Source organism: Anguilla anguilla, chromosome 14 (assembly GCF_013347855.1).
Source record: "Anguilla anguilla isolate fAngAng1 chromosome 14, fAngAng1.pri, whole genome shotgun sequence".
NCBI lineage: Eukaryota > Metazoa > Chordata > Actinopteri > Anguilliformes > Anguillidae > Anguilla > Anguilla anguilla.
Window position 1 is genome coordinate 24,432,775 of NC_049214.1, and position 14,974 is coordinate 24,447,748.

The 14,974-nt window shown below is 48.4% G+C and overlaps 1 protein-coding gene across 6 annotated transcripts in view; it reads right to left on the reverse strand.

Annotated features, from left to right (window-relative positions):
- fbxw5 (F-box and WD repeat domain containing 5) overlaps positions 1–14,899 on the reverse strand; it is a 22,592-nt gene extending 7,693 nt beyond the window's left edge. The window contains exons 1-9 of one of the 6 annotated variants that reach the window (XM_035390320.1): positions 14,767–14,888; positions 13,554–13,645; positions 11,567–11,722; positions 10,653–10,852; positions 9,575–9,732; positions 8,948–9,131; positions 7,143–7,291; positions 4,311–4,655; positions 2,856–3,039 (exon numbers count right to left, since the gene is read on the reverse strand). In XM_035390320.1, the coding sequence (XP_035246211.1) occupies positions 2,856–3,039; positions 4,311–4,655; positions 7,143–7,291; positions 8,948–9,131; positions 9,575–9,732; positions 10,653–10,839 (1,207 nt within the window). In that variant the 5' untranslated portion in view covers positions 10,840–10,852; positions 11,567–11,722; positions 13,554–13,645; positions 14,767–14,888. Of the gene's footprint in view, positions 1–2,855; positions 3,040–4,310; positions 4,656–7,142; positions 7,292–8,947; positions 9,132–9,574; positions 9,733–10,652; positions 10,853–11,566; positions 11,723–13,553; positions 13,646–14,766 lie in introns of all 6 variants that reach the window. The other 5 variants (XM_035390323.1, XM_035390321.1, XM_035390322.1 and 2 more) reach the window with 5 other exon arrangements.
- Between the last annotated feature and the right edge of the window lie 75 nt (positions 14,900–14,974).

The window sequence follows — 14,974 nt, forward strand, 5'->3', positions numbered from 1 at the left end:
CTCAACCAGCGTGCAGCATCAACCACAACCCAACCAGCGTGCAGCATCAACCACAACCCACCCAGCGTACAGCATCAACCACAACCCAACCAGCGTGCAGCATCAACTACAACCCAACCAGCGTACAGCATCAACCACAACCCACCCAGCGTACAGCATCAACCACAACCCAACCAGCGTGCAGCATCAACCACAACCCAACCAGCGTGCAGCATCAACCACAACCCAACCAGCGTGCAGCATCAACCACAACCCAACCAGCGTGCAGCATCAACCACAACCCAACCAGCGTGCAGCATCAACCACAACCCAACCAGCGTGCAGCATCAACCACAACCCAACCAGCGTGCAGCATCAACCACAACCCACCCAGCGTACAGCATCAACCACAACCCAACCCGCGTACAGCATCAACCACAACCCAACCAGCGTACAGCATCAACCACAACCCAACCAGCGTACAGCATCAACCACAACCCACCCAGCGTACAGCATCAACAACAACCCACCCAGCATACAGCATCAACAACAACCCAACCAGCGTGCAGCATCAACCACAACCCAACCAGCGTGCAGCATCAACCACAACCCACCCAGCGTGCAGCATCAACCACAACCCAACCCGCGTACAGCATCAACCACAACCCAACCAGCGTACAGCATCAACCACAACCCAACCAGCGTACAGCATCAACCACAACCCAACCAGCGTACAGCATCAACCACAACCCACCCAGCGTACAGCATCAACCACAACCCAACCAGCGTACAGCATCAACCACAACCCAACCAGCGTACAGCATCAACCACAACCCAACCAGCGTGCAGCATCAACCACAACCCAACCAGCGTGCAGCATCAACCACAACCCACCCAGCGTGCAGCATCAACCACAACCCAACCAGCGTGCAGCATCAACCACAACCCACCCAGCGTACAGCATCAACCACAACCCACCCAGCGTACAGCATCAACCACAACCCAACCAGCGTACAGCATCAACCACAACCCAACCAGCGTGCAGCATCAACCACAACCCAACCAGCGTGCAGCATCAACCACAACCCAACCCGCGTACAGCATCAACCACAACCCAACCAGCGTGCAGCATCAACCACAACCCAACCAGCGTACAGCATCAACCACAACCCAACCAGCGTACAGCATCAACCACAACCCAACCAGCGTACAGCATCAACCACAACCCAACCAGCGTACAGCATCAACCACAACCCACCCAGCGTACAGCATCAACTACAACCCAACCAGCGTGCAGCATCAACCACAACCCAACCAGCGTGCAGCATCAACCACAACCCACCCAGCGTGCAGCATCAACCACAACCCAACCCGCGTACAGCATCAACCACAACCCACCCAGCGTACAGCATCAAGCACAACCCAACCAGCGTACAGCATAAAACCACAACCCACCCAGCGTACAGCATCAACCACAACCCAACCAGCGTACAGCATCAAGCACAACCCAACCAGCGTACAGCATCAAGCACAACCCACCCAGCGTACAGCATCAACCGGAACCCAACCAGCATACAGCATCAACCACAACCCAACCAGCGTACAGCATCAACCACAACCCAACCTGCGTACAGCATCAACCACAACCCAACCAGCGTACAGCATCAACCACAACCCAACCAGCGTACAGCATCAACCACAACCCAACCAGCGTACAGCATCAACTACAACCCAACCAGCGTACAGCATCAACTACAACCCAACCAGCGTACAGCATCAACCACAACCCAACCAGCGTACAGCATCAACCACAACCCAACCAGCATACAGCATCAACCACAACCCAACTCACTCCACTCTATATAAAATGGTCTGAAACTTGAAAATTATCCAGCCCGTGTTTTTCTGCTTAGAAAATAGTTTAGAAATAGTTACGAGGTTTAAAAAGATGACCAAAATCAAAATTGATACTTTTAAAATACGCATACGTACACCTTTGACAAATAACACGCATTATTGTTATTACTTTCATAATTTAGACTATAGTGACACCAAAATTGTATAATATACAGTTCCAAAATTACAGGATGACTCCTAAAGGGTCAAAATGCTCCAAAATTTTGGTCGCAATTTGTCAAAAATTCCAAATCTTAAATATTCCTCAAATATCCTTCCTCCATCGGAATTTTCTTGGTGGAAAATCTCTTGAGACTTGAGACGTTTTGGAAATTTTGTGTCCAGATTCACACTGAACATTCCATTAAATGTGTTATACTGCATGCTAATATGCTGGTTCACAGAGTGATCAATCACTGTAACGACCAGCAAAAGACTGCACTAGTGACAGAGAACGTGACCTCAGCGCCCCCTTCTGGCGGACAGAAAAAACGCGTTTGGAATCCTGACACATGCTGTACCGTACGTTTCAAAACTGCAAGAAAGCCTATCTATCTGGTGAGGAGAACAGGTGAGTCTCTGTGCCGTACCTATCTGGTGAGGAGAACAGGCAAGTCTCTGTGCCGTACCTATCTGGTGAGGAGAGTAGGTAAGTCTCTGTGCCGTACCTATCTGGTGAGGAGAGTAGGTAAGTCTCTGTGCCGTACCTATCTGGTGAGGAGAGTAGGTAAGTCTCTGTGCCGTACCTATCTGGTGAGGAGAGTAGGTAAGTCTCTGTGCCGTACCTATCTGGTGAGGAGAGTAGGTGAGTCTCTGTGCCGTACCTATCTGGTGAGGAGAGTAGGTGAGTCTCTGTGCCGTACCTATCTGGTGAGGAGAGTAGGTAAGTCTCTGTGCCGTACCTATCTGGTGAGGAGAGTAGGTAAGTCTCTGTGCCGTACCTATCTGGTGAGGAGAGTAGGTAAGTCTCTGTGCCGTACCTATCTGGTGAGGAGAGTAGGTAAGGCTGCCGGTGGTGAAGAGCAGGTAGGTCTTCTCCTCCACCTCTCCCGAGGGGGAGGGGGTGAGCAGGGAGGAGTCGGGCCGGGAGGTTCGGGTCTTCCCCATGAACTCGGCCACCCGGGATTCCAGTTCCCTCTCTCTCTCTGTCGTACTGCGCTGACCCTGCCAGACAGAGAGAGAGAGAGGGGGGGAGGGGAGAGAGAGAGCGAACGGGAGGAAGAGAGAGAGAGGCAGAGAGGAGGGGGAGAGATAGAAATAGGAGGGGGAGAGAGAGAGAGGCAGAGAGTGACAGAGGGAAGAAGAGAGAGACAGAGAGGAGGAGGAGAGATAGAGATAGGAGGGGGAGAGAGTGAGAGAAAGGCAGAGAGTGACAGAGGAGGGAAGAGAGAGACAGAGAGGAGGGGGAGAGATAGAGATAGGAGGGGGAGAGAGAGAGAGAAAGGCAGAGAGTGACAGAGGAGGGAAGAGAGAGACAGAGAGGAGGGGGAGAGAGATAGGAGGGGGAGAGAGAGAGAGAAAGGCAGAGAGTGACAGAGGAGGGAAGAGAGAGACAGAGAGGAGGAGGAGAGATAGAGATAGGAGGGGGAGAGAGAGAGAGAAAGGCAGAGAGTGACAGAGGAGGGAAGAGAGAGACAGAGAGGAGGAGGAGAGATAGAGATAGGAGGGGGAGAGAGAGAGAGAAAGGCAGAGAGTGACAGAGGAGGGAAGAGAGAGACAGAGAGGAGGGGGAGAGATAGAGATAGCAGGGGGAGAGAGAGAGAGAAAGGCAGAGTGACAGAGGAGGGAAGAGAGAGACAGAGAGGAGGGGGAGAGAGAGAAAGATGTTAATGTTCTCATTATTTATTTAACCGTTTGTTCTCATGTTTAAAAACCTTTCTTTAAGACCACAGCGATAGTAGACGCCATGGCGATAGTAGACGCCATGGCGACAGTAGGCGCCATGGCGTCTGATTGGTCCCACAACCTCCCCGCCCCCTGTTATTAGTCACCAAAATCAAGTAAACAAGACAGCGAAGGCACTGAATTTTCAGACAGCGACGCTACAATAATTTAGGCTAAACAAATTAACTCAAAGCGATTTCATTTGCAGATTGTCTAAATTAAGATCATTAATAAACTGTTTTCTTCAGCCGTATGACTGTTCTCGACAAGGACAGTATGATAAACCATGCAATTAAGATAATTCATTGACAGTGACACCGATGACTACTTGAAGTTACTGGTGACTTGTGGTTCGACCTGGACTTGCAAAGACTTGACTACAGCAGAGCAAGGGGATCCAACATAACCGTAAAAAGGCCAGTGTCTTCCTGCTCACATGACCAATAATGAATGTGTGCTGTGTTGTGTTGTGCGTGCAGCGTGTGTGTTGTGTGTGTGTGTTGCATGTGTGTATATGCGCAAAACCCCATTAATCACGAAATAATTCCAACCTGTATCATGTGACCGAGCCTCAGGCTGTGGGCGGCGTGCGTGGGGCGCGGGTACGCCCGGCCCCCCTCCCCCGCCTCCTCCTCCTCCCCGTCCTCCTGCTCGTCCCCGTCCTCCTCCTCCTCCTCCTGCTCGCTGTCGCCCAGGTCGAAGAGCAGCGGCTGGTGGCACTGCCCGCCGCGCTCCCGCTCGGCCCGGGCCCGGGACTGCGCCTCGTAGTCCAGCAGCAGGTCCGGCGAGTCGTGGCGCCGGCAGTGCGCCACCATCACCGTGCGGATGGTGCTGGCGTTCATGTTCTGGATCTTGAAGAGACGCTTCACCACGTTCACGTTCTCCGACTCCACGTCCTGGAGGGGGTGGGAGGAGGAAGCGTGCTTGTAATTAGCGCTGTCATTGGTTCACTAGAACCATCTGGGCCCTGCGTCATTTTAAATGCATGTGTGCATTAAGTGAGCCCTGTATCATTTTAAATGCATGTTTGCATTAAGTGAGCCCTGCATAATATGAAATGCATGTTTGCATTAAGTGAGCCCTGCATAATATGAAATGCATGTCTGCATTAAGTGAGTCCTGTATCATTCTAAACGCATGTTTGCATTAAGTGAGCCCTGCATAATATGAAATGCATGTTTGCATTAAGTGAGCCCTGCATAATATGAAATGCATGTTTGCATTAAGTGAGTCCTGTATCATTCTAAATGCATGTTTGCATTAAGTGAGCCCTGTATCATTCTAAATGCATGTTTGCATTAAGTGAGCCCTGCATAATATGAAATGCATGTTTGCATTAAGTGAGCCCTGCATAATATGAAATGCATGTTTGCATTAAGTGAGCCCTGTATCATTCTAAATGCATGTGTGCATTAAGTGAGCCCTGTATCATTCTAAATGCATGTTTGCATTAAGTGAGCCCTGTATCATTCTAAATGCATGTTTGCATTACGTGAGCTATGCATAATATGAAATGCATGTTTGCATTAAGTGAGCCCTGTATCATTCTAAATGCATGTCTGCATTAAGTGAGCCCTGTATCATTCTAAATGCATGTTTGCATTAAGTGAGCCCTGCATAATATGAAATGCATGTTTGCATTAAGTGAGCCCTGTATCATTCTAAATGCATGTTTGCATTAAGTGAGCCCTGCACAATATGAAATGCATGTTTGCATTAAGTGAGCCCTGCATAATATGAAATGCATGTTTGCATTAAGTGAGCCCTGTATCATTCTAAATGCATGTGTGCATTAAGTGAGCCCTGTATCATTCTAAATGCATGTTTGCATTAAGTGAGCCCTGCATAATATGAAATGCATGTTTGCATTAAGTGAGCCCTGTATCATTCTAAATGCATGTTTGCATTACGTGAGCTATGCATAATATGAAATGCATGTTTGCATTAAGTGAGCCCTGTATCATTCTAAATGCATGTCTGCATTAAGTGAGCCCTGTATCATTCTAAATGCATGTTTGCATTAAGTGAGCCCTGCATAATATGAAATGCATGTTTGCATTAAGTGAGCCCTGTATCATTCTAAATGCATGTGTGCATTAAGTGAGCCCTGTATCATTCTAAATGCATGTTTGCATTAAGTGAGCCCTGCATAATATGAAATGCATGTTTGCATTAAGTGAGCCCTGTATCATTCTAAATGCATGTGTGCATTAAGTGAGCCCTGTATCATTCTAAATGCATGTTTGCATTAAGTGAGCCCTGCATAATATGAAATGCATGTTTGCATTAAGTGAGCCCTGCATAATATGAAATGCATGTTTGCATTAAGTGAGCCCTGTATCATTCTAAATGCATGTTTGCATTAAGTGAGCCCTGTATCATTCTAAATGCATGTTTGCATTAAGTGAGCCCTGTATCATTCTAAATGCATGTTTGCATTAAGTGAGCCCTGTATCATTCTAAATGCATGTTTGCATTAAGTGAGCCCTGCATAATATGAAATGCATGTTTTCATTAAGTGAGCCCTGCATAATATGAAATGCATGTTTGCATTAACTGAGCCCTGCATAATATGAAATGCATGTTTGCATTAAGTGATGTTTGCACTAATGGCTAATCATTGTGCCTATATCCGTGCCTTGTGTAGCCAGGTTTGTAAGAATTCCAACCACTCACTATGAATTTGAGGGTCTTTAAAGAAGTTAGCGCTATTCTCTAATGAGGACATTACACATACTGGTGTATGAGATTCGTAGGTGGCTCAGTCATTCACTATGTTTGAAGCACCGTGTCATGAAGCTTGAACTTTGCCAGAATATTCCCGATAGTGGAATATTATCTTTCTTTTGTACATAGGGTGGACTATGGGGTATTAGTTTCTCCATGGGCATGGAAAGTACTTATTCAAATTCACTGTGTGCTGATATGTGCTAGACGAATGTAAAATTTCCCTTTAACTGATTATAAATAGCAGCACTTGTGAAACACACTACAGAGAAATGTCATCCCTGGGCATGCAACAAAAAGATTACATACTGTAGAGTGGGTCCTGGGTCATATTGAATGCATGTGTTCATTAAGTGGGTCCTGGGTCATATTGAATGCATGTGTTCATTAAGTGGGTCCTGGGTCATATTGAATGCATGTGTTCATTAAGTGGGTCCTGGGTCATATTGAATGCATGTGTTCATTAAATGGGTCCTGGGTCATATTGAATGCATGTGTTCATTAAGTGGGTCCTGGGTCATATTGAATGCATGTGTTCATTAAGTGGGTCCTGGGTCATATTGAATGCATGTGTTCATTAAGTGGGTCCTGGGTCATATTGAATGAATGTGTTCATTAAGCGAGTTCTGGGTGCTTCGGTAAGGGGCGGGGCAGACCTGGAAAGCCTTGTTGAGCCAAAGAACAGAGCATGAGGTCATGTTCCCGATCCAGTGCAGGTTCCCAGAGATGAGGTGCGCCTCGTTCAACCAGCAGCCAAAAACATCGTAGGGCTTGTTCCTCACCCGGGACAGCAGGGTGTAGTTCTCTATGGGAAGGGACGAGAGTCACACAAGCATTACTGCAGTTCATTATGGGAAGAGGCGGGAGTCACACAAGCTTTACTATAGTTCTCTACAGGAAGGGGCAGGAGTCACACAAGCATTACTGTAGTTATCAGTGAAGTAAGGTGAAGAGCATTGGCATTGTGCAACATTGTCTAGCCCTGAACACTTGGCACTGGACCCTATAAACATCACACACTGTGCTACAAGCACAGAGGCTGCCATACAGGCCGTGGCTCATCCATTAAACAATCAGCATCCCAACATGCACTGCGCTCATGCATGCAAGAGCTGCAAAGGGCTGGCTGCCAGCGACAGTGAAGGAGGGGGGTGTGGGAGGAGCTTCAGCGGCCAGGACACCTCAGCGCCCTGACGCCACAGGAGCCCCATGCAGCGGTAACCATGGAAGCAACCACAAATCAGCTGACCACAGGTTTCACCCTGGGGCAAGAGCGCCCATCAATAACAGCCCCAGTGTCCCACAATCCCTCTCACTGACCTTAACCAAGGCATTTCCATATGCGCTCACTCCCTGTACGTAGATATACGTAATACCGACATCGGGTCCTAATGTCAAGGACTGACTTACCAAAGACTGTAAACCACCTCTAAAACAGGACCAAGAGCCAATCAGGAAAGCGTGCGGATGACGCCTGTTTTGGGCATGAGAAACCACTCCACAAATCAAACGCACTGTTCCACCTCCCATGACATCAGCATGATGTCATCATTTATAAATACCGGTCGGCTCGTTCGCTCCATTTATCAGCAGCTGGCATTCAGTGGCTGTTAAGCTTCACGGAGAGACAGAGAGCATCTGGCCAGCTGCGTAAAAGCCTGCTGAGCGTTGGGAGAAACAGGAGACCTAAGACGAGCTGGAGCACATGCTGCAAGCCGACTGCCCTTTCACAGTTACAAACGCAGACAAGCCAAAGCCATAAGACCCACGGCGCAGAGAAACAAAATGGAGGACAGAGATGGCAGCTGTTTAGTCCATCTCTGCCTCTGACACAGCCACATAAAACTGTAACATGCAGAGCAAGGTGGTGCAGGTCAGAGCAGCCGCCTAGCTATCCGCTGCTCCCGTGTGAACCAAGGCACCTTCTAAACACGCACCCTTTACCAACATCTGCTGTGCAAGAAGGAAGCTTCTGTTTGCTAGACTGAATTAAATTGCGCTGCGTCATATGCTTTCAATTCCCAGAAAATTATATAATGCTGTGTTCTTTTACACAGCACAAAATTACCCCTTTCACTGCATCTCCCACACCCCTTACCAAAAACCTTGTACTTCTTATCCCTAACCGTACAAACAGCCCTATTCAAGTTTGATAATTGTCTTCAAAAACATTTTCAGACAAAGTGCTAGCAGAGCTGCCAAAGGAACGCTCGCCAACCAGCTATGCTAAGACCCAACAGTTATGAAATATCAAGCACAGATGCTACATGAAAGGTTAAAGTTCAGCATTAGAAAACCTCACAGGCTAACTTCGATGTGAGTGTGTATAAGAGAAGCTAACGTGCTACATTAGATATGAGTCTGTTAGAAAAGCTAACGTGCTAAAATAGATGTAACTGTGTTAAATAAGCTAACGTGCTACACTAGTGCGGCAGGGTTCACAGTGGGGGGGTGGTCGTACCGAGGCTGATGACAGCGATCTCCCCAGAGGAGGACTGATGGGGCCCCAGGTAGACCCCCGACACCAGCAGCAGGCTGTCGTCCGCGTTGAACTGGGAGAACTGGGTGTAGCCCCAGTTAAACTGGCGCATGCTGGAGCTGTGTACGAGCGCGATGTCGCCGTCCGGCCGCTCCGTGTCCCACAGCTGAGGGAGGGGGAGAGAAAGAGGCAGTGGAGCCAGAGAGAGAGGGAGAGGGAGAGAATGAACACATTTTAAACAAGAAGAGGGGAAAATGCTGGTGGAGTGGGGTGGTGGTGGGGTGCAATGGGGTGATAGTGGAGTGCTACTTGGGTGGAATGGGGTGCTGGTAGAGTGGAGTTGGGAGGTGGAGTTGGGGGTGCTGGTGGGGTGGGGTGGGGGGTTGTATTGGAGTGAGGTGGGGTAGGGGGGGTGGAGTGTAGTGGGGGGGTGGGGGTGGAGCAGAGTGGGGTGGGATGATGGTGGAGTGGGGCTTGGGTGGAGTGCTGTGGGGCGCTGGTAGAGTGGTGTGGGGTGCTGGCGGGGTGGAGTGGGGTGGTTTGATGGTGGGGTGAGGTGGGGTGGAGTGGGGTGCTGGGGGAGTGGGGGAGTGGGGCGGGGCTCGAGACCTTGACGGTGCAGTCCTTGGAGCAGGACGAGAAGCGGTGGCCTCGGTGGGAGAAGGCCAGGTGCAGGACCTGATCATGGTGCTCCCTCAGCGTCTGCACCTCCACGCAGGGAATGCAGTCAAACAGACGCTTGAACTCCCTGTACCAGGACACGGCCGCTGCATGGAGAGAGAGGGAGGGGAGGGAGAGGGAGAGAAAGGGAGGGAGGAAGAGGGAGAGAGAGAGGGTGGGAGAGGGAGGGAGAGGAAGTCAGGACATTCTGGCATGACTGGTCTACAGCCCAAGAGGGAAGATCACTATGGCACTGCTGAAAAAACAACAAAAAGCCCCACTGTGACATCACAGAGAGATTCACACTCCTTTGAGTGGCAGGTAGGCTCCTTATCACACACGCGTGGCCTCTACACACCGTACCGGCAGCACGCGGCTTATTGTGTGAACTTTCCACCAGCTCTACAGGTGGTTAACCTACATATCCAAGAGGACTCCGCCCACAGAACCACCCAAATCATCTCAGGTAGGGCTAGCAGCTAACATGAATGGCAGTGAGGGTTAGTGACCAGCACATGGCCGGTAATAAGGGCTAGCAGCTAACATGAATGGCAGTGAGGGTTAGTGACCAGCACATGGCCGGTAATAAGGGCTAGCAGCTAACATGAATGGCAGTGAGGGTTAGTGACCAGCACATGGCCGGTAATAAGGGCTAGCAGCTAACATGAATGGCAGTGAGGGTTAGTGACTAGCACATGGCTGGTAATAAGGGCTAGCAGCTAACATGAATGGCAGTGAGGGTTAGTGACTAGCACATGGCCGGTAATAAGGGCTAGCAGCTAACATGAATGGTAGTGAGGGTTAGTGACTAGCACATGGCCGGTAATAAGGGCTAGCAGCTAACATGAATGGCAGTGAGGGTTAGTGGCTAGCACATGGCCGGTAGTGAGGGTTAGCAGCTAGCACCTGGTTTGTAGTGAGGGCTGGCAGCTAGCATATGGCTGGCAGCGAGGGTTAGCAGGTAAAACCTGAAACGGTTCACACTGCTGTGCTATACCGTGAAATTCCACAAGGTGGAGCAGGGTACCTGGGTGCCGGGGGACGGAGCGCGGGATCCGGTAGTAGCTGTAGAAGAGCTCTCTCCACAGGAACTCGTCCCGGGACACTGCCAGCCACTGGTGGCAGGTGAGCCCAGCGATCAGCACTGCGTCATGGGGCAAATGCAGGAAGATCTCCAGCACCAGGCTGTCTGGCAGAGCTGGGCCACTAGCCATGCTAACATTCTGCCTGAGAGAGAGAGAGGGGGGGACAGAGAGAGAGAGACGGAGGGGAAGAGAGAGAGAGATGGAGGGGAAGAGAGACAGAGAGAGAGTAAGATGGAGGGGGAGAGAGAGACGGAGGGGAGGGGAGGAGGGGGGGTGGGGAGAGAGAGACAGAGGGGAAGAGAGAGCGAGCGAGTGAGATGGAGGGGGAGAGAGAGAGAGACAGAGGGGAGGGGAGGAGAGAGAGGGAGAGTGAGAGAGAGAAAGGAGGGGAAAAGTGAGAGCGGGAGAGGGGTGGGGGGAGGGAGAGAGAGAGAGAGAGAGAGGGGAAGAGAGAGAGAGAGATGGAGGGGGAGAGTGAGAGAGTGAGACGGAGGGGGGAGAGAGAGAGACAGGTAGAGGGAATGGGGAAAAAAGTGGGAAGGGGAGAGAGACAGAGAAAGAGGGGAGGTGGGAGGAGAGATAAAAAAGAAAGAGACAGGGAAGGGGGATTGAAGGAAGAGGAGAGAGAGGGGAGGGGGAAAGAGACAGATTGAGTGGAGGGGAGGAGAGAGAGGGCAGAGGAGGAAAGAGAGAGTGGGAAGGGGGAGACAAACTGAGAGTGAGACTTTGACTTTTGGTGTGTCCTTTATGTAAATGTTGTTCAACGTTTTAATCATTAGAACTTTACAAAAGCCTTTACTATCAACCTGTATCAATAAATGACTATATCAATGCAAATGAGTAAAGGTGCACTAACGTGTGCAAAACTGACTTCAGACCGAGTAGTCTTCAGAAAGGGTCAGCATAGCTGCACTTCGCCAGCTCTGGGCCTAGTTCACAAGAGTGACCCTCGCAGCGAGGACCACGCCCTCACACCACACACATGCACAGACTGGCAGGCAAGGGGACCAGTCTACAGAGAGAGGGAGAGAACACTTTTTATAACGGGCAGAGGGGCACCTCCACGTGCACAAGCACAGCGGCTTCACAAACACCACTTCCTTTCACCGACACTCTCAGTTTGACCCCCGTCTATATGAAGCATGTGGACTGTTGAAAAATGCACATTGCAACATTATTGCAACTTTTCCATATTATTACTCTGTTCCCCTGAGCTGTAAACTGAAAGTCAACAGCAGAGGCTTTAAAAATAAATCCTTGCCCTCCCGCTTCTATATTAAGCCTACAGATGTGATTTTGAAGCCGTTCGACAGGCGCTGACCACACCGCATATCTGTATGTTTCTGTAATATGACCACTTTAACACTGGCTCCAAAAATGGAGGACCGTGGGGAGTGTAATTCTCTCCAGCAGCACTGAGTTCCACACTATCAAAAGACAATATCTGAAGAGGAGACGAAAAGAGCCAACTAATCAGTCAAGTGTAAAACTGGGCGGCAATGTAGTGTAATGGGTAAGGAACTGGTCTTGTAACCCGAAGGTCACAGGTTCAATTCCTGGGTAGGACACTGTCGTTGTACCCTTGAGCAAGGTACTTAACCTGCATTGCTTCAGTATATATCCAGCTGTAATATATGTAAAAATTGTGGATAAGAACATCTGCTAAATGCCTGTAATGTAATGTACAATTCACTCTGGACTAGCAGAAAACACTGAGGACGGCTGAGACCAAAGTATGCTTGTCTTCAATTTCCAATGTCTATGTTGCTAAGATACCCATGATTTAAATGGTTTTTTTTGTTGTTTTGAGTGCAGGCTCCCGTCTTTCTATGTTTGTAATTACTTTGAGCAGCCTATGCACCTGCAATTGACTTTATTTTGTTTGTTTCTTGAGCACAGGTTGGTCACTTTCATAGAACACATCAAGGCTGTGACTGAATGTTAAGGTGTCCACTGATAACAGTCCGAGTCGTGTTCAGACACAACACCAACACTTTGCTGGAGTGACAGGTGGTTGAACGTCAGAAGTTGAAACCCAGGGGACCGCCCATGCAGGTGAAAAGGCAGTCCAGTCACGGAAGGTCACTTGCGTGCTGACGTGAGGTCAAACAGCCCACAGACATGAGGGAGACACATCCAGTGGGAGCAGGGGTTACACCTTTGCTTGTTTTAAATACACCTCCACCACAGTCATCCTGTTGCTAAGCTAAACTGCGGTCACCAAGAATTCTCAATAAAAACTCCCTGGTCACAAACTCCATAGTTCTTGGGCAAACTGCAAAAATGACCACAATGCGAAAATCTGTGGAACCTCTGGACAGGACCTGGAGACAGTTCAGACTGCCTAGAGCCGGGCAGACTTATTCCGGTTTGGAGCAGGGGTGGGCAATGAAGGCCATATCTGTTTCTGGTTTCCATGCCAACTTCTGGCCTTAATTACTTAATTACCCCTAACATGTACACTATCTGGCATTTTAGCTAAATTTCTTGATAAGCACATGGATGACAGCTGAAGACTGTTCTTGTGTCCATATATGAGATGTTTTACTGTGATCTAATCTACAAGTGAACCAGTGCTTGTGTGGACAGCCAATTAGCTCATTTAGTCAGAGTAATTGGTGGAAACAAAAACCTGAAAACACATCTGCCCTCCAGGACTGGAATTGCCCGTCCCTGGTTAGGAGCCGCGAATAACAGAATATTAATCACGTGACTGCACATTCCTCTACGACAGTGGTCTGCAACCCTGGTCCTGGAGAGCTACAGGGTCTGCTGGTTTTCATACTGACTCTGCACTTCATGAATCAATTAGAGCAGTTGATTACACAGTTAACTCAACTCACCTGGTGTCTTGGATTTCAATTCGGTGCTGATTTTAAGGTGAAAACAAAAACCAGCAGGCCCTGTAGCTCTCCAGGACCGGGGTTGGAGACCACTGCTCTACGACATAAATAAATGTGTGTTACAGAACTTGGCTAATAAGCTAAATGTTTAAGAGGGTTAAAGGATTTTATGCTAATTATTTTAGTAAGGATCCGCCCCTTATTCAACTTTTGGGCTGCGATCTCAACTGAATAGATATGGTCTAGAACTAGATGAACAATTTAGTAATGCATTGTACCGATCCTAATGAATCAACAACACGTAATTAATTGAAAATCTACGTGTTATTAATTCTCGAAAAACGCGTTTATTTCATGTAGGACTTATCTAATGTTAATTAGTTACGCTTAACTGGCGTCATGTGTTAAGACATGGGTGAGGGGGTGATTTAATAAACGGATGCAGCCAAGTAGAAACCAAAGCCTAGTGTAAACAGCAAAGGGAATGACTGTAGCTCACCTAAAACTAGTAGAGTAGTCAGTGCTACTTCCACAGTCCATGACAAAATTATTTAGAGATAGCTAGCTGGTTACTGATAAAATAGATCTAAATGACAAGGTTATTTAGGAACGAAACAGCGTTCGTCCTACCAATCACACTCATCTCTGACGGCGTTTGTGTTAGTCTAATGGTAGACTAACTAGCTGGCCACGGTGGCAGTTAACATTAGCCAACTATCTGCTTGTTGTGACAAGAGAAACCGCTAGCGAATAATAATGAAAGAAAACGTTCAGGAGGAGAAACGTTAACTAGGTATTTGCTGATAGCGGTTAGCAACCAATGTTGCTGTTGCAAGCTAACGCTAACTTGCTTCCCAATGGTCTGCTTGCTACCAGCTAACTAAGATAGCAAGCAGCTACCTTTCGAACACAGATCTATTAATTCAGCGAGTTTTACTTCAGAACCGGTTATTTACCATACTAACTATAATTTCAGTTAACTCGATATGCAAGTCGATTTAAGGAAGTATGTACATCTACTTGACGGCCAGTGTTGCTGACTACACCCTTAGGAAGACTCAGATAGAACTTTCGGATAGCCTGTTAGCACAACATAGCTAATGCCAACCAGCTAGCTGGCAGTGACGTTTAGCTAGACTAGAGAGCTGCTGTTTTCCATACAAACATATTTGACATTTCACGTCTCGTCTAAGATCGTCCATTATTCACTTACCTGGCATTGGGTGATTTGGGAGGCGTTTTGTATTCTGACGTGACCAATTCTTTAAAAGATAAAAAATATTCTAATGACAACGACAATTTGTTCGGCCGGTACAGAATCTGCTGTCCCTCAGGTGTTCAAATCAGACATTACTAGCCGCTCATTAACAGAGAATGGAAAAATGGCATCCAAGGCTTACTAATTAATGTCAGAGTAAAGG